This window comes from Ovis aries, chromosome 15 (genome assembly GCF_016772045.2).
Source record: "Ovis aries strain OAR_USU_Benz2616 breed Rambouillet chromosome 15, ARS-UI_Ramb_v3.0, whole genome shotgun sequence".
NCBI lineage: Eukaryota > Metazoa > Chordata > Mammalia > Artiodactyla > Bovidae > Ovis > Ovis aries.
In genome coordinates this window covers 49,630,650-49,648,666 of record NC_056068.1, presented here as the reverse complement: position 1 = coordinate 49,648,666, position 18,017 = coordinate 49,630,650, and the positions used below count along the sequence as shown (strand labels likewise).

Here is an 18,017-nt window from a genome sequence, read left to right as displayed (position 1 = left end):
ATAAGTTATTTCCCATCATTATCTCTCTCCTGATTCTGAGACTCCTATAATGCAAAATTGTACTTGAGATTGTCCTAGAGGTCACTTAAAACTTCATTTTAGTTAATGCTTTTTAAAATTTCATCTTAAGTGCTTTCCATTACTGTGTCTTCCAGTTCACCGATTACTTCCTTTTTTCAGTTCAGTTCAGTCGGTCAGTCGTGTCCCACCCTTTGCAACCCCATGAACTGCAGCACACCAGGCCTCCATGTCTATCACCAACTTCCGAGTCCACCAAAACCCATGTCCATCAGGTGGTGAGCTATGGATCTTCCTATTCCATCATCTTGGCCACGAAAAACAGTACAAATTTAATTCGAGTCTGTTTAAATTACAAAGAAATGTTTTTGTGTAATGTGTTTTTAAAATAATTAACACGTAAATCTTTAAATTGTGCTGTTTGAAAACAGAATTGATATTTATTAATTTCCATATAGAAACAGAAATATTTGGAGTAGTAATACTAAAAATTGATTTATTAGAAATAAGTATGTGAGCACATCTGATCAAGGGATGTATAGAGAAAAATAGTGAAAAACGAAGACTTAAAGAGACCTAAAGACATGATCCACATATGTGGGATAGAGAGATGTTGTTGCAAAAGCAACTCGAAATCTGGTCTCCCTAGGGTGATAGCTGCCCCTGAGGCTTTCAGGCAAATGCATAAAAGCTCAGTTCCGGGCACCCATCACTCTGAGAACACTGTTGTGAATTAACTCTTCCTTTAGCAGAAACGGCTCTGAAGAAGCCCCTCCCAGAAAATGCCCAGCAGATCAAGAGTCCAGGCGTGAGTTCTTACCACCAAGGAGCTGAAACCAGCCAAGATGCCTCCTCAGTAGAAGCAGACCGTGTGCAGAAAGCTCCTTCCTGTTTTCTCCTCGGCCGCCTGGAGCAGTTTGGCCAGACGACTTTGCGTGTCGCCTGCCTGCTGGAGACCCTGGCAGAGCTCACAGATGATCGAGGCTCCAAGGCTGGCTGCCTCCAGGGTGTCGTCTATGTCCACGTTGACGACCGGCACAGGCTGCCAGGTCTCCTGGTCCCTGGCGCACAGGTCGGCCACCACCCGGTTATAGGCCCTCTGCCCACAGGTGAAGATGACGTCAAAGGGATCTGGGCACTCTTGAAACCTTTCTGGGCCAGGCTTGATTCTCTCATTTCTTCTCAGGATGCGTAAGACTCCATTCCTTTGGTAGTGCTTTTGGTCTTTAGAGGAGAGGTCGCCGTGCATCTTCTTACAGGGCGTGGAGAAGTCGTAGAGCACGGGTGGCTTGCGTGGCCCTCCTGGGAGCCTCACGTGGGATCCGGCTCCAAAAGACCTGACATGGAACCCGTTCTTCCTGAGGACGCGGTGGGCTTCCATGCTCCTGTTGACGTTGCTCATGCAGACCACGGCCACCCTGAGTGGGGAGGAGGGCATGGCGGCAGCCTCTTGGGACTCCAGCTGGACAGGAGGACTTCAGGGTCCGAGGGGGACTCTGAAGGCCAGGCAGATGACCGGCTGCGTCCACTTTTCCAGTGAGCATTTGAATCAGAGAAGAGAGAAGGCCTTCACATGGAGGCATGGGCCCAAGGTGGGCGGAGACCTCTTGATTGGATATTGGCTTAACTCTTGAGTGATTGGATGTAGACAGTGGACCCAATGGGGTGACCAGAACAACCTGGTGATCCAATCACCCAGTTCGACTGCCAGGAGGTGCCCACCCGGCTCCCTTGCCACCCCAGAGTCCTTTGCCAGGTACAGTTAACCCTGTACGTGCCTGTGTGTATGAGGCTAAGATTGCCAAGTCGCTTCAGTCCTGTCCAACTCTGTGTGACCCCATGGACAGCAGCCCACCTGGCTCCTCTGTCCAAGGGATTCTCCAGGGAAGAATACTGAAGTGAAGCTAAGTTTGTTAATTCAATTATCTGCACGTCTAGTCTCTACCCTGGTCTGGCTCCCTGGTGGGAGTGTTTTGTAGTCTCCACTTCATCCTCTGGGCCACATTTAGAAGATTCTACTATACATATAAGACAATGTGTCCAGACTACTTCCAAGCTTGTCATCATTCTCTCTACTGACTGGAGAACATGCATGTGAAAAGTGTGTTTGAAGTTTTCAAAGTTACAATTAATTCATTATATGTATAATTGCAAAATAGTTGTTTCATATTTATTTCCTCCAATTGATAATCTAGAATTATAATTTTGTTAAATTATCAGAGAAGCACATAATTTTGCCCATAAATAATAGCACGGTTCACCAGTGTACAAGCAATTGTTTGGAAAACACCCCTCCTGTTAATATTGAGTTTAAAAACACGCACATCCTCCATTTGATTTTCTTGATTTCATGATGTTTCTCCAGGGACTGGAGCCACCTCCATGGCTTCCCCATGCTTTCAAGTACAGCTCTCTCTGAACAGTCTATACTGAAATATAGCAGTTTTAAATTCTGTTTCTTTTGTCATTTTGCAGAGGTGACCTACCAAGGTTATAGGCCTAAAAATTATGAACTGTACACCAAACAGAAAGGAGACACAATCTTGTCTCTTCAAAATCATTCAGAAGAAGCACCATTTAGAAACTCACAGTATTTATGGCTTGTGCCTCTGTCAATTGTAGTGATTGTCACATTGAAGGAATCCTACCTCAGTGAACATATTTGATCTTCTCCAAATATGAGTCCCAAAGCCAGGAAATTAACATTGACCCAGAATGTGGGGTAAGGTAACTTTGGATCCCAGGCCACCAAATTGGGAAATCTTGGAGTGGAGCCCAGAGATCTGGGATGTACAAAGTTCTTCAGATAATTACAATGTACAGCAAGGTTTGAGAGCAACTGACTCAAAGCAGGAGTTTCTGAGCCTCGATCGATTCTTGGAAGCTGTGAGAATTTGTTCAAAACGGGGCATCAAGAATACAAGGGAAGCAGGATATTCAAAAGATAAAGATCTTGTCAAAGAAACACCAGGCATAAATGAAAAGGTAGTCAGAAGCTACATACAGCATGAAATTTTATTAGAGTAGTGACCCAAACCTGAAGGGGTCTAACAAACATTGTACAGCAAGATCTTGGGCTCTAAGTGAAATAGAACAGGACCCTATGGTCTTTCCCAACTATGTCCTCTGCCTGCTTTTGTCTGTGAAAAAAATTAGCTAAAGGATAAGCTTAATCAGTGAAGTGAGAGAATGCAGAAATAAAGGAGAGCAGTCCATCTAACAAGACTAAATAATAATAGTTTAATAATTAAGTATCAAACATCTACTTCTGCTTCATTGACTACAGTACAGTAAAGCCTTTGACTGTGTGGATCACAACAAACTCTGGAAAATTCTTCAAGAGATGGGAATATCAGACACCATTACTGCCTCCAGAGAAACCTGTATGCAGGTCAAGAAGCAACAGTTAGAACCAGACGTGGGACAACGGACTGGTTCCAAATTGGGAAAGGAGTATGTCAAGGCTGTATATTGTCACCCTGCTTATTTAGCTTCTATGAAGAGTACATCATGCGAAATGCCAACCTGGATGAAACACAAGCTGGAATCAAGATTGCATTGAGAAATATCAATAACCTCAGATAGGCTGATGACACCATCCTTATGGCAGAAAGCAAAGAGGAATTGAAGAGCCTCTTAATGAAGGTGAAAGAGGAGAGTGAGAAAGCTGGCTTACTATTCAGCATTCCAAAAACTATGATTATGGCATCTGGTTCCGTCACTCCATGGCAAACAGATGGGGAAACAATGGAAACAGTGTCAGCCTTTATTTTCTTGGTCTCCAAAATCACTGCAGATGGTGACTGCAGCCATGAAATTAAAAGATGCTTGCTCCTTGGGAAAAAAAATTGAAAAACTTAGACAGCATATCAAAAAAGCAGAGACATTACTTTGCCAACAAAGGTCCATCTACTCAGAGCTATGGTTTTTCCAGTAGTCAGGTATGGATGTGAGAGTTGGACCATAAAGATGGCTGAGTGCTGAAGAATTGATTCTTTTTAACTGTGGTGTTGGAGAAGACTCTTGAGAGTCCCTTGGACTGCAAGGAGATACAACCAGCCAATTCTGAAGGAAATAAGTCCTGGATATTCATTGGAAGGAGTGATGCTAAAGATGAAACTCCAATTCTTTGGCCTTCTGATGCAAAGAACTGAATCATTTGAAAAGATCCTGATGCTGGGAAAGATTGAAGGTGGGAGGAGATGGGGACGACAGAGGATTGAGATGGTTGGATGGCCTCACCAAGTCAATGGACATGATTTTGAGTAAGCTCTGGGAGTTGGTGATGGACAAGGAAGTCCTGCACAAGGTGTGTTGCACACCATGGGGTTGCAAAAAGTCGGATATGACTGTGTTACTGAACTAAACTGAACTGATATAAATTCCACGGAGAAAAGGATTCTTTCCTCAAGAGAATTTTGTTCATGCTTAACATTCATTGTTTTGAGTATTATGCTCCTCTGAAAGTGCATCCTCACTACTGGGAAATGATTTATTCTTGGTTGTGATCAGCAGTAACACCAAGACCTGTGCATCTTAAAGGAGAAAATAAAGGAGAGGGAGTTGGCATGATTAAATTAAGTTATTTGCTGTGTCACCAAGTAGATGACTTTCTCTACACATTGCAGGCATATTGGAGTGAAGGGTGGACCTGGAGATATACCAGCTAATACAGTAATTCCTGAGGTAAAGAGTGGACCCAGGAGTAGGGTTGTGGCTCTGGACAGGTGGAGTAGATGTGGAATCAAGAGAGATGTTGAAGTGAAATAACAGGACTTGCTGAAGAGGAGAGAGGGTAGTAATTTAGAAACATTTTCTTTCACCACAGGTGATTATGTGTATGTATCTGCATGTGGCAGTGTTTGTGGTAGGAACGTGAGGGTTTCTTTTCTGGTAGAGTCCTTGGGCTTTATCATTAGTCTTTCTGCTGCTGCTGGGTACTCTGTCAGGATTGGTGACTGGAGGGGATAATCTGTTGAGGCTATCATTTCATGTGATGGCAACACCAAATTGAGGTAGGTTTTTAGGTAGTGTTGGATGTTCTTCAGAGAAGGCAGCAGCAACCCACTCCAGTACTCTTGCCTGGAAAACCCCATGGGCAGAGGAGCCTGGTAGGCTGCAGTCCATGGGGTCGCGAAGAGTCGGACATGACTGAGCAACTTCACTTTCACTTTTCACTTTCCTGCATTGGAGAAGGAAATGACAACCCACTCCAGTGTTCTTGCCTGGAGAATCCCAGGGACAGAGGAGCCTGGTGGGCTGCTGTCTCTGGGATCGCACAGAGTCAGACACAACTGAAGTGACTTAGCAGCAGCAGCAGCAGGATGTTCTTCTGAAGATAGAAATGTGTTATCCAGCTGATATTCTTTTCACCAGAATACCCATTTTGAGGAAAATGTAATATGTTTCTGAGTTCCTCTTTGTTCAGACAGGCAAGGCAAATGTGACAGAGGATTAAAATGCTGCAGGTACTTAGATGGAGAGATTATAGTGATGAATTACAAAATATAAAGTGCATAAAATAGTTAACTAATAAGGACTTACTCTCGCACAAGGAACTCTCTGAAAGTCTCTAATGACCTATATGGGAAAAGAATCCTAAAAACGTATATATATAAATATATATGTATAACTGATTTAGTTTGTTGTACAGTAGAAACTAATACAACATTGTATTCTTTTGTAGTGTAAAAGAAATTAAAAATAGAATTTATTTACTTAAAAATATAAAATGTACTTGAATAAATTAAAAAGAATGGTACTGAATTAAAAAGGTTTTGGAACATCGTTTAAGAGTCCTCTCTGTTGTTTAGTCGCTAAGTTGTTTGTTACTCTTTTGCAACCCTGTGTACTGTAGTTGGCCAGGTTCTTCTCTCCATGGGATTTCCCAGGCAAGAATACTGGAGTGGGTTGCCACTCCTTCTCCAGGGATCTTCCCAATCCAGGTGTCGAACCCACATCTCCTGCATTGGCAGGTGGATCTTTTACTGCTGAGCCACCAGGGAAGCCCTATAGGTTATAAAAATATAAAAAAAGATTGGCATACATCAACATGAATAAATTTAAATTAAAAAAAAAGATTGGAAAGTTAGAACTTTAATGGTGGTGAATTTATTGTTTATATTTTGATCTAGTGGCATATTTCTTAATGGATTTGTAGAAGTTGATGTCTATTGTAGAGTTAGAAAAAAGCAAATGAGGGACTTCCCTTGTTGTCCAGTGGTTGGGACTTCACCTTCCAATGTAAGGGGTACAGGTTTCAGCCCTGCTTAAGGAGCTAAGATCCCACATCCCTCAAAGCCAAAAAGCCAAAAAGCCAAAAGAAAAAAAAAAAAAAAGAAGAAGAAGAAGAAATATTGAAACAAATTCAGCAGACTTAAAAAAAATGTTCCACATCAAAAAAATCTTAGGAAGACATCAAACCTTGAACATTGTGGACACTGAGTGGGAAATGTGTTGGTTGCTGGAGTTGCTAAGAATGAAAATAGTATATGAATAAAACCTGATGCAAAAAACTGACTCATTTGAAAAGACCCTGATTCTGGGAAAGATAGAGGGCAGGGGGAGAAGGGGATGACAGAGGATGAGATGGTTGGATGGCATCACCAACTCAATGGACATGAGTTTGAGTGAACTCTGGGAGTTGGTGATGGCAGGGAGGCCTGGCGTGCTGCGATTCATGGGGTCACAAAGAGCCAGACATGACTGAGCGACTGAACTGAACTGAACTTATGAAAAACTATCAGCAGAAATGTTTCCAGAGGTTGATTGACTCTGGTGAATAATCTTATAAATTTAGGCGCAGAAATATGGATATCCTCCTACAACTTAACACAGTTACACTTCCAAAGTTATCAACAATATGAGAAAAAGATACAGAATAGCCATAGTGATGTTTTGTGTCTTTAAATTAGGTATAGGCTTGAAAATTTCAAGTCTGTGAGTAGCGTACTGACTTTGCCTAAGTACAAAACTAGCACTATATGCATAAGCAATGAAGGGGTTAACTGGAGATTGCAAAATGCTCTGTGATGGCTGTTGGGGATAGGCACAAGTTTGAGGTAGAAGTTGGGTGATTTAATCACTGGATTGTTCTGGTGATTGGATTGTGTTCTCTGTTCAGCATCCACTATCCAAACCCAATCACTCAAGCTAAAAGGTGGCCTGAGGGGGCTCTTGAGTTTCTGTGGATGTGTTCCTTATGGATATGTGTACATATGTAAGCATAATTCAATAAACTTTAAAGCAGAAAAAGAAAACAAAACCCCAGTCACTCAAGATTTAACCCAATCACCAATGAAGAGATCTCCACTCATCTAGGGCTAGTGCCTCCCTATAAAAACGTTCTCTGTTTTTTGACACGAATACTCTGGAAGAGCTGGGCCCAGGCCATGCTCTCCCAAGTTTCAGAGTCCCTTCAGCCTCTGAATTCCACTTATCTGCTTGGAGTCCCAGGTGGCCCCCGCCATGTCCTTGTCCTCCCTCAAGGTGGCTGTGGTCTGCATGGGCAACATGAACAGGAGCATGGAGGCCCACAGCATTCTCAGGAAGAAAGGTTTCAGTGTCAGGTCTTTTGGAGCTGGATCCCGAGTCAGGCTCCCAGGAACTGCGCGCAACCTCCCTGTGGTTTATGATTTCTCCACCACGTATGAACAGATGCGCAAGGACCTTGTGCGCATAGACCGAGAACGCTATACCAGCAACGGCATCTTGCACATCTTGGGAAGAAACGAGAGAATCAAGCCTTGCCCGGAAAGATTTCAAGAGTGCAGAGATCGCTTTGATGTCATCTTCACCTGCGAGGAGAGCGTCTATGACCGGGTGATAGAAGAGCTGTGGGTCCGGGAGCAGGAGACCTGCCAGCCTGTGCACGTGATCAACGTGGACATGGACGACAACACGGAGGACGCCACGCTTGGGTCTCTGATCATCTGTGAGCTCTGCGAACACCTCCAGCAGGCAGAAGACATGGAAGGCAGTCTGGCTGAGCTGCTCCTGGCAGTGGAGAGGAAAACAGGAAGGAGCTTTCTGCACACGGTCTGCTTCTACTGAAGAAGAGAGCAAGCCATGGCCGACTCCCGGACTCCTTCCTTTACTTTGGTCACATTATATGGCACCAATTTGTGCGCTAGTCTTCAACGTTGGTTTAAAGTATTTCCTAACTCCTTTAGAAACATACTCCTCCCCTCTGATTTTGATTAGAGTTTTCTAACTGAAAGTGGGTTCTGGATTCTCACTGCTCAAAAGCCGATAAAGAGCCAAGTTTAGTGGAAAGGAAAGTTTATTTTGCATCCTGGCAATCAGGTGGAGAGGGCAGGGGAATGGTAGTTCAGGGAGAAGGACAGACTTCTCTCCAAAGACTGACTCTGCCCCTCTGACAATCAGTGGGCAAGCATTTTTATAGACAGAGGGAGGGGGCTACATGCAGAAACAGCTATGATAGTCATCTTGATATTGGTCATGAGCTGATTTGATCTGTGTCATCTTGATTTTTTAAGTCCAGTTAATCTTCAGTTCTATGGTTGGTTTGTTCCTCTTTCCTTACGAGCAATTTCAAAATTGTGGAAGCTTATATCACAGACGGGGCCAGTCTGGTGGCTCAGTGGTAAAGAATCTGCCTGCAATGCAAGAGACACAAGTTCATTCCCTGGGTCAGGCAGATTCCCTGGAGAAGGAAATGGCAACCCATTCCAGTACTCTTGCCTGAAAAATCTCATGGACAGAGAAGCCTGGTAGCTACTGTCCACAAAGTCGCAAAAGAGTCTTAGCGACTTAGCGACTAAACAACAAAAACAGCAAATGTCATGGCAAATGCATAGTCATTGTGTAGTTAACCCACAGGGCAGGTGTTTCAGTATCTACAAGATAGCTCACAGGATATGTCTCAAAATATTATCTACAGCACTTAAGGGAGAACTAAAGATACTTAACTATCCTTAGTGACTAAACTATTATTTAGTTTTGTTAGACTGTTTTCCTTTGTTTCTGCCTTTTCTCACTTCTGTGAATAAACTTATTCTTTTTCTTTATTTTTGAATGTGCTGGGTCTTCCATGCTCTGTGTGGATTTTCTTCATTGCGGTGTGCAGGTTTCTCTTGGTTTGAGGCACCAGCTCTAGGTGGGCAGGCTTCAGTAGTTGCAGTGGGCCAGCTTAGTAGTTGTGGCCAATGGGTTATATTGTCCTGTGGCATGTTGAATCTTCCTGGACCAGGGATCAAACCTGTGCCCCCTGCACAGGCAGAGAGACTCTTAACCACTGAACTACCAGGGATGTTCCCAAGGTTATTTTTTGACTGAAGTTGTTTTCACAGACAAAGGCTGACTGAGGACCTGGCGGGGAAGGCCCATAAGGCCCTGATCCATTTCCATTCACTCTATTCAGTTCACACCCAAGATCTCGTTCTTCATGACTTATAGGATCCCTTCAAGTCTGGGTCACTGACTGTAATAACATTTCACGCTATATTTAAGTTGTGACTACTTTTCCATTTATGCCTGGTGTTTGTAAGACTTTTCTCTTACAAATGTTCTGCTTCCCTTGTGTTCTTGAAGCCATTCTTTGTACAAATTCCCAGGGACTTCCAAGTTCCAGTCAAGGCTCAGAAACTCCTGCTTTGAGGCAGTTGCTCTCAAGTCATGGTGTACATCGCAATCATCCGAAGGGCTTTGTACATGACAGACCTCTGGTCTCCACTCCGAGTTTCTGATTTGGTGGTCTGGGATCCAAAGTTGCCTTTCTCAGACATTCCAGGTTGATGTTAATCCCCTGGGTCTGAGATTCACACTTTGAAAAGACCAAGTGTGTTTTCTAAGGTAGGACTATGAATATGACAATCACTCTAACTGTTGGAGGCACAGGGACATAAAATCTGTGATGTACTAAGTGAATGTTTCTCTTGCACCATTTTGAAGGAACAGGACTGTCCTTATTTTGTTTTGTTCATAATTTTTAGATCAATATCCTTTGCTCTGTTAATTCTGCAAACTAACAAAGGAATGGAACTAAAAATGACTATATTTTAGTATAGAATGGTCAGACAACTGTCTACTTGAAGACATGAGAAAGTTGGTGGCTGCTCCTGTCCCTGGAGAATCATCATGAATTCAAGAAAATCAAATGGAGGGTAGGTGGTATTCTTGGAACTCCTGAAATATTATCTGCAGGGATGTTTTCCAGGAGTTCCCTTTTTACACAGGTGAATAATTTTATTACTTTATGGGCAAAACTATGTGTATCTTCCTGTGATTTAACACAATTACAATTCTAAAGCAACAATTGTAGGAAAAAAATATGGAACAATTCTTATAACTGAATGAAGTGTAAGCTTGGAAATTTCAAACATGTTCTTCATATGCATGTTCTCAGGTCACTGGAAGGGCTGATGACAAACTTGGGAATAGTCTGGGCATTTTGCCTAATATCATAAGTTCAGTTCCGTCACTCAGTCATATCTAACTCTTTGCAATCCCATGGACTGCAGCACCCCAGGCCTCCCTATCCATTACCAACTCCTGGAGTTTACTCAAACTCATGTCCATTGAGTTGGTGATGCCATCCAACCATCTCAACCTCTGTCATCCCCTTGTCCACCCACCTTCAATCTTTCCCAGCATCAGGGTCTTTTCCAATGGGTCAGTTCTTCGCATCAGGTGGTCAAAATATTGGAGTTTCAGCTTCAGCCTCAGTCCTTCCAATGAATATTCAGGACTGATTTCCTTTAGGATGGACTGGTTGGATCTCCTTGCTGTCCAAGGGATTCTCAAGAGTCTTCTCAAATACTACAGTTCAAAAGCATCAATTCTTTGGTGCTCAGCTTTCTTTATAGTCCCACTCTCACATACATACATGAATACTGGATAAACCATAGCTTTGACTAGACCTTTGTTGGCAAAGTAACGTCTATATTTTTAAATATGCTGTCTAGATTGGTAATAACTTTTCTTACAAGGAGCAAGTGTCTTAATTTCATGACTGCAGTCACCATCTGCAGTGATTTTGGAGCCCCCCAAAATAAAGTATTCACTGTTTCCATTGTTTCCCCATCTGTTTGCCATGAAGTGATGGGACCAGATCCTCTGATCTTAGTTTTTTGAATGTTGAGCTTTAAGCCAACTTTTTCACTCTCCTCTTTCACTTTCATCAAGAGGCTCTTAGTTCTTCGCTTTCTGCCAGAAGCATGGTGTCACCTGCATATCTGAGGTTATTGATATTTCTCCGAGCAATCTTGATTCCAGCTTGTGCTTCATCCAGTCCAGCGTTTCTCATGATGTACTCTGCATATAAGTTAAATAAGCAGGGTGACAATATACAGCCTTGATGTACTCCTTTCCTTATTTGAAACCAGATTATTGTTCCATGTCCAGTTCTAACTGTTGCTTCCTGACCTGCATATAGGTTTCTCAGGAGGCAGGTCAGGTGGTCTGGTATTCCCTTCTCTTCCAGAATTTTCCACAATTTTTTTGTGATCCACACAGTCAAAGGCTTTGGCATAGTCAATAAAGCAGAAGTAGATGTTTTCCTGGAACTCTCTTGCTTTTCCATGATCCAATGGATGTTGGCAATCTGATCTCTGGTTCCTCTGCCTTTTCTAAATCCAGCTTGAACATCTGCAAGTTCACAGTTCATGTATTGCTGAAGCCTGGCTTGGAGAATTTTGAGCATTACTTTGCTAGTGTGTGAAATGAGTGCAATTGTGCGGTAGTTTGAGCATTGTTTGGCATTGCCTTTCTTTGGGATTGGAATGAAAACCGACCTTTTCCTATCCTGTGGCCACTGCTGTGTTTTCCAAATTTGCTGGCATAGTGAGTGTAGCACATTCACAGCATCATCTTTTAGGATTTGAAATAGCGCAACTGAAATTCCATCACCTCCACTAGCTCTGTTTGTAGTGATGCTTCCTAAGGCCCACATTCCAGGATGACTTCACATTCCAGGATGTCTGGCTCTAGGTGAGTGATCACACCATTGTGATTATCTGGGTCATGAAGATCTTTATTTGTATAGCTCTTCTGTGTATTCTTGCCACCTCTTCTGAATATCTTCTGCTTCTGTTAGGTCCGTACCGTTTCTGTCCTTTATTGTGCCCATCTTTGCACGAAATGTTCCTTTGGTATCTCTAATTTTCTTGAAGAGATCTCTAGTCTTTCTCATTCTATTGTTTTCCTCTATTTCTTTGCATTGATCACTGAGGAAGGCTTTCTTATCTCTCCTTGCTGTTCTTTGGAACTCTGCACTCAAATGGGTATATCTTTCCTTTTCTCCTTTGCCTTTTGCTTCTCTTCTTCTCATAGCTATTTGTAAGGCCTCCTCAGACAGCCATTTTGCCTTTTTTCATTTCTATCATAAGTGGAGATTTCAAAACAGCCACAGGGTAGTGACACCTTTGCCCAGAGTTAGTTGTTAAAGATAATTTAATACCAGATTGTTCAGATGACTGAATCTAGTTCTCTAGTCCAAATCCACTATCCAAACCCAATCATTCAAGAGTTAACACACTCATAAATCAAGAATTCTCTACCCATTTCAGAGTGATGACTGCATATAAACCTGGTCTCTGTTCTTTGACACTATACTAGTTACAAGAGCTGGACCCAGGAGCTCATCTCCCTGGTTTCAGAGTTCCCTTGGACCCTGAAGCCCACCCATGCAGCTGGAGTCTCAAATGGCCACCATCATGCCCTCCTCCCCAGTCAGCATGGCTATGGTCTATATGAGCAACATGAACAGAAGCATGAAAGCCCACAATATCCTCAAGAAGAAAGGATTCAATGTCAGGTCTTTTGGAGTGGGATCCTGTATGACTCTCCCAGGACTGGCACCTTCCCCGGAGTCTATGATTTCTCCACCACATATGAGTAGATGCGCCAAGACCTTCTCCTCAAAGACCACTGCTATAGCAGCAGTGGGGTGTTTCACACACTGGGGACAAATGAGATAATTAAGCCTTGTCCAGAACGATTTCAAGAGTACACAGATCCCTTTGATGTCATCTTCACCTGTGCTGAGAGAGTGTATAAAATGGTGGTGAAAGATCTGTGTGCTAGAGAACAGAAGACCTGGCAGCCTGTGCATGTGATCAACTTGGATATAAAGGACACACTGAAGGCAGCCAGCCTTGGTGCTTCGATCATCTGTGAGCTCTGCCAGGGTCTCCAGCAGGCTGATGACATGCAAAGCAGTCTGGCTGAGCTGCTCCAGGCAGCAAAGCAGAAAACAGGAAGGAGCTTTCTGCATACAGTCTGCTTCTACTGAAGATCTTAGGTGGCTTTTAGCTCCCTTGTCAGTAAGAATTTTAGTATAGACTTTTGGGCTAGTGGATATTTTCTCTGAGAAGGGTCTTCAAAGTTTTTTTTATATTAAAAACTGTATGATTTTTTTTTTCCAGGTGCATCCCACTCAGGTAAGAAGTGGAGGATAGAAAGGTTTCATGGCAAACAGAACACAAGCTATAAGTAGGCATCAAAGTCCTTTCAATTTGAGTTTGAATAGTGTGGAGACTTGCCTTCAAAGGAATAATTCAGTGTTCACACATCTCTGCAAAGAAGTCAACCTCAATGACTCCATTATAATGATCAACAAACCAAGGCTCATAATGGGTTGCTGGACAAGTGAAGTGTTGAAGGATATTTCAGAAGATGAAAAACAATGTCTATTTTATCCATTTATAGTGATAACAATCCTTTTACTTTTCTGGCATGTGTATAAATGTGAATTTTTTTTTTTTTTTAGTGAACTAGGTTTGTATTGAATGTTTGAACTTCAAAATATTTTTATTTTTAGATCAGATGTCCTTTCCTAATGCAAACTTTAATAGAAACTCAGGGTGCATAATGAATTGTATTTATTACTAAAATTCTGGCATGATTTATTCAATCAAATAGCTCATTAAATGTAATAAAATGAAATAAACCTTCAAATTTAAAGAAAAGTGTCATCTCATTCGTGGTAAGGAATGCATATTACAAAGTGAAAGTTGCTAGGTCGTGTCTGGCTCTTTGCTACCCCATGGAAGTTGGCTTGTCAGGCTCCTCTGTCCATGGAATTCCCCAGACTAGAATACTGGAGTGGGCTGCCATTTCCTCCTCCAGGGGATCTAACAGACCCAGGGATCAAATATGGGTTTCCTGTATTGCAGGCAGATTCTTTACTGTCTGAGCCACCAGGGAAACCTATTACAAAGTGAATGCCTTGGCTTTTTGTTGAATACAAATTACTTCCATGGAGAAAAGCATTTTTTCCTAATGAGAACTTTCTTCATGCTAAAAACATTCATTTGTTGAGTACTGTGCATCTGTAAAAAGTGGTTCCTTACTACTGTGTAGTGAAATATTCTTGGTTCTGATGAACAATGGCACCAAGTCCTGGGTGACTTTGCTGTTGTTGTTGTTCAGTCACTGAGTCATGTCCAACCCTTTGTGACTCCAGGGACTGCAACACACCGGGCCTCCCTGTCCCTCACCATCTCCCAGAGTTTGCCCAAGTTCGTGTTCATTGAATTGGTGATGCCATCCAACCATCTCATCCTCTGTCACCCTCTTCCTCTTCTACTGAGGGAAAAATATCAAAATATCTAATGTGGAGCTGGGGTTTCAAATAAAATAAGAGAAAGAATGGGACTGAAAATAATTTTTGGAGAAACAATTGTGAACATTTCCAAACTCATTAAAAAATATTTACAGATCCGAAGATTCAGCCAACCTCAAGGAGCATAAAAACAAGAAGCTATGCCTAGGCCCATGAATATTGATCTAAAAAGCAAGATTGAGGGGGGTGGTCTTCAGATGGTGGAGGAATAGGATGGGGAGACCACTTTCTCCCCCACAAATTCATCAAAAGAACATTTAAACGTGGAGTAAATTCCACAAAACAACTTCTGAATGCCAGCAGAAGACATCATCAGGCACCCAGAAAAGCAGCCCATTGTCTTCAAAAGGAGGTAGGAAAAAATATAAAAGACAAAAAAAGAGACAAAAGAGGTAGGGAAGAAGCTCCATCCCAGGAAGGGAGTCTTAAAAAGAGAGAAGTTTCCAATCACCAGGAAACACTCTCACTGCCGAGTCTGTGGCGAGCCTTGGAAGCACAGAGGGCAACATAACAGGGAGGAAAAATAAATAAATAATTAAACCCCACAGATTACAAGCCCAACGATACAACCTCAGTGGAGAAGCAGCGCAGACACCTCCACCCGCCACTAGCAAGTGGGGGCTGGGCAGGGAGGCGCGGGCTACATTGCTTAGAGTAAGGACAGGGCCTGAATTCTCCGAGGGCAATCTAAGTGTACTAGCTTGGGCTAGCAAACCAGACTGTGGAATAGCTACCGCGCGAAAACCCTACCTAACCTAAGACACCACCAGGCCTGCTCACAGAACAAAGTACTGAACAGAACTAGCCGGCTGCAGACCATCCCCCTCTGGTGACAAGCAGCCAGAGCTGGAAGGGGGCAATCACAGCCCCAGAGAGACATTATCTACTAAACTGCAAGCAGGCTTCTTTGCCAACTAAGACCTCTTGGGGTTCTGGACGGCCAACATTCACTTGAGTGTGCTGGTTGTACACTCAGAAAACCGAGCAGCAGGGATGGGTGAGGTGATAAGTTGCAGTGACCGCGTTCGCCAAACACCTCACTACCTGAGCTCCTCAGACCTGGGAAGGGCACAAAACAGGCCAACTGAGTCTGTGCCTCTGAGAACTACCCGAGTGCCTGAACCTGAGCTGCTTAGACCTGGGAGGTGCATGCAGCCCAGGGCTGGCCTTGCATGGTTCCCAGCGGAGCAACCTAGAGCCTGAGCAGTGTGGGTAGGGAGGACACATGCGCCGTAAGCGGGGGTAGGCCCAGTGTGGCTGAAACACTGTGAGCACATGCCAGTGTTATTTGTTTGCAGGGTCCCTCCCTCCCCACAGTGTGACTGAACAAGTGAGCCTAAAAAAAGTGTCCACCACCGCCTGCCTTGTGTCAGGGTGGAAATCAGACACTGAAGAGACCAGCAAACAAAGAAGCTAAAACAGGGGCAACCGCCTTAGAAGTGACAGGTGCAATAGATTAAAACCCTGTAGTAAGTACCGACTACATAGGAAGGGGCCTATAGATCTTGAGAAATATAAGCTGGACCAAGGAACTATCTGAAAATGAACTGATCCCACACTGCCCACAACAACACCAGAGAAAGTCCTAGATATATTTTTACTATTTTTATGATCATTCTTTAAATTTTTTTTAAAAAATGTTAAGTCATCTATTACTCCTTTAATTTTCATTTTTATAACCTAGTTTGCAAAAAAAGACCCTATTTTTAAAGCAAACTTCATATATATATATTACGTTTTTTGTGACTTTGTTTGTTTTTCTTCTTTTCTTTAATATTGTATTTTTGAAAATCCAACCTCTACTCTACATTTTTAATCTTTGCTTTTTGGTATTTGTTATCAATTTTGTGCCTTTAAGAACCCAATATTCAGTATCCATTTTTACTTGTGAGTGAGATTACTGGCTTGACTGCTCTCTTCCCTTCTTTTTCTCCACCAGGTGCCTCTGTCTCCTCCCTCCCCCTTTTCTTCTCTACCCAACTCTGTGAATCTCTTTGTGTGTTCCAGGCTGTGGAGAACACTTAGGGAGCTGATTACTGGCTGGATCTCTCTTTCTCCATTTGATTCCCCCTTTTATCCTCCTGGCCACCTCTGTCTCCTTCCTTCCTCTTCTCTTCTCTGTATAACTCTGAGAACATCTCTGAGTGGTCCAGATTGTGGAGCACACAGAAGGAAGTGATTACTGGCTAATTTGCTCTCTCCTCTTTTGATTCCACTTCATCTCATTCGGGTCACCTCTTACTCCCTCTTCCTTCTTCTCTTCTCCATGTAACTCTGTGAACCTCTCTGGGTATCCCTCACTATGGAGAAATTTTTCATCTTTAACCTAGATGTTTTATCAATGGTGCTGTATAGAAGGAGAAGTCTTGAGGCTACTGTAAAAATAAGACTGAAAACCAGAAGCAGGAGGCTTAAGTCCAAATCCTGAGAATACCAGGGAACTCCTGACTCCGGGGAACATTAATCTGACAGAAGCTCATCAAACACCTCCATACCTACACTGAAACCAAGCACCACTCAAGGGCCAACAAATTCCAGAGCAAGATATACCATGCAAATTCTCCAGCAACACAGGAAGACAGCCCTGTGCTTCAATATACAGGCTGCCCAAAGTCACTCCAAACCCACTGACATCTCATAACTCATTATTGGACACTTCATTGGACTCCAGAGAGAGGAAATCCAGCTCCACCCACCAGAACACCGACACAAGCTTCTCTAACCAAGAAACCTTGACAAGCCACCCATACAACCCGACCCGCAGTGAGGAAACTCCACAATAAAGAGAACTCCACAAACTGCCAGAATACAGAAAGGCCACCCCAAAACTCAGCAATATAAACAAGATGAAGAGACAGAGCAATATCCAGCAGGTAAAGGAACAGGATAAATGCCCACCAAACCAAAAAAAAGAGGAAGAGACAGGGAATCTATCTGATAAAGAATTCCAAATAATGATAGTGAAAATGATCCAAAATCTTGAAATCAAAATGGAATCACAGATAAATAGCCTGCAGAAAAGGATTGAGAAGAGGTAAGAAAGGTTTAACAAGGACCTAGAAGAAATAAAAAAGAGTCAATATATAATGAATAATGCAATAGATGAGTTAAAAAACCCTCTGGAGGGAACAAACAGTAGAATAATGGAGGCAGAATATAGGATTAGTGAAGTAGAAGATAAAATGGTAGAAATAGTGAATCAGAGAGGAAAAAAGAAAAATGAAATAAAAGAAATGAGGACAATCTCAGAGACCTCCAGGACAATATTAAACACCTCAACATTCGAATCATAGGAGTCCCAGAAGAAGAAGACAAAAAGAAAGACCACAAGAAAATACTTGAGGAGATAATAGTTGAAAAATTCCCTAAAATGGGGAAGGAAATAATCACCCAAGTCCAAGAAACACAGAGAGTC

At 42.7% G+C, this 18,017-nt stretch overlaps 2 protein-coding genes and 1 pseudogene across 2 annotated transcripts; 2 read left to right on the top strand and 1 right to left on the bottom strand.

Annotated features, from left to right (window-relative positions):
- Nucleotides 1–871: 871 nt before the first annotated feature.
- Nucleotides 872–1,456, bottom strand: LOC101115400 (RNA polymerase II subunit A C-terminal domain phosphatase SSU72 like protein 3-like). Its single transcript, XM_042232797.1, has one exon. The coding sequence runs from the start codon at nucleotides 1,454–1,456 to the stop codon at nucleotides 872–874; it is 585 nt and encodes a 194-aa protein (XP_042088731.1).
- Nucleotides 1,457–7,485: 6,029 nt separating this feature from the next.
- Nucleotides 7,486–8,070, top strand: LOC101115155 (RNA polymerase II subunit A C-terminal domain phosphatase SSU72 like protein 4-like). Its single transcript, XM_042232796.1, has one exon. It carries the CDS (start codon nucleotides 7,486–7,488, stop codon nucleotides 8,068–8,070), a length of 585 nt encoding a protein of 194 aa, XP_042088730.1.
- Nucleotides 8,071–12,692: 4,622 nt separating this feature from the next.
- Nucleotides 12,693–13,270, top strand: LOC101114900 (RNA polymerase II subunit A C-terminal domain phosphatase SSU72 like protein 6-like; annotated as a pseudogene).
- The last annotated feature ends 4,747 nt before the right edge of the window (nucleotides 13,271–18,017 follow it).

Coding starts and splice junctions, on each gene's coding strand:
- LOC101115400 (XM_042232797.1), bottom strand. CDS start 1,456: ATGCCCTCCTCCCCACTCAGGGTGGCCGTGGTCTGCATGAGCAACGTC.
- LOC101115155 (XM_042232796.1), top strand. CDS start 7,486: ATGTCCTTGTCCTCCCTCAAGGTGGCTGTGGTCTGCATGGGCAACATG.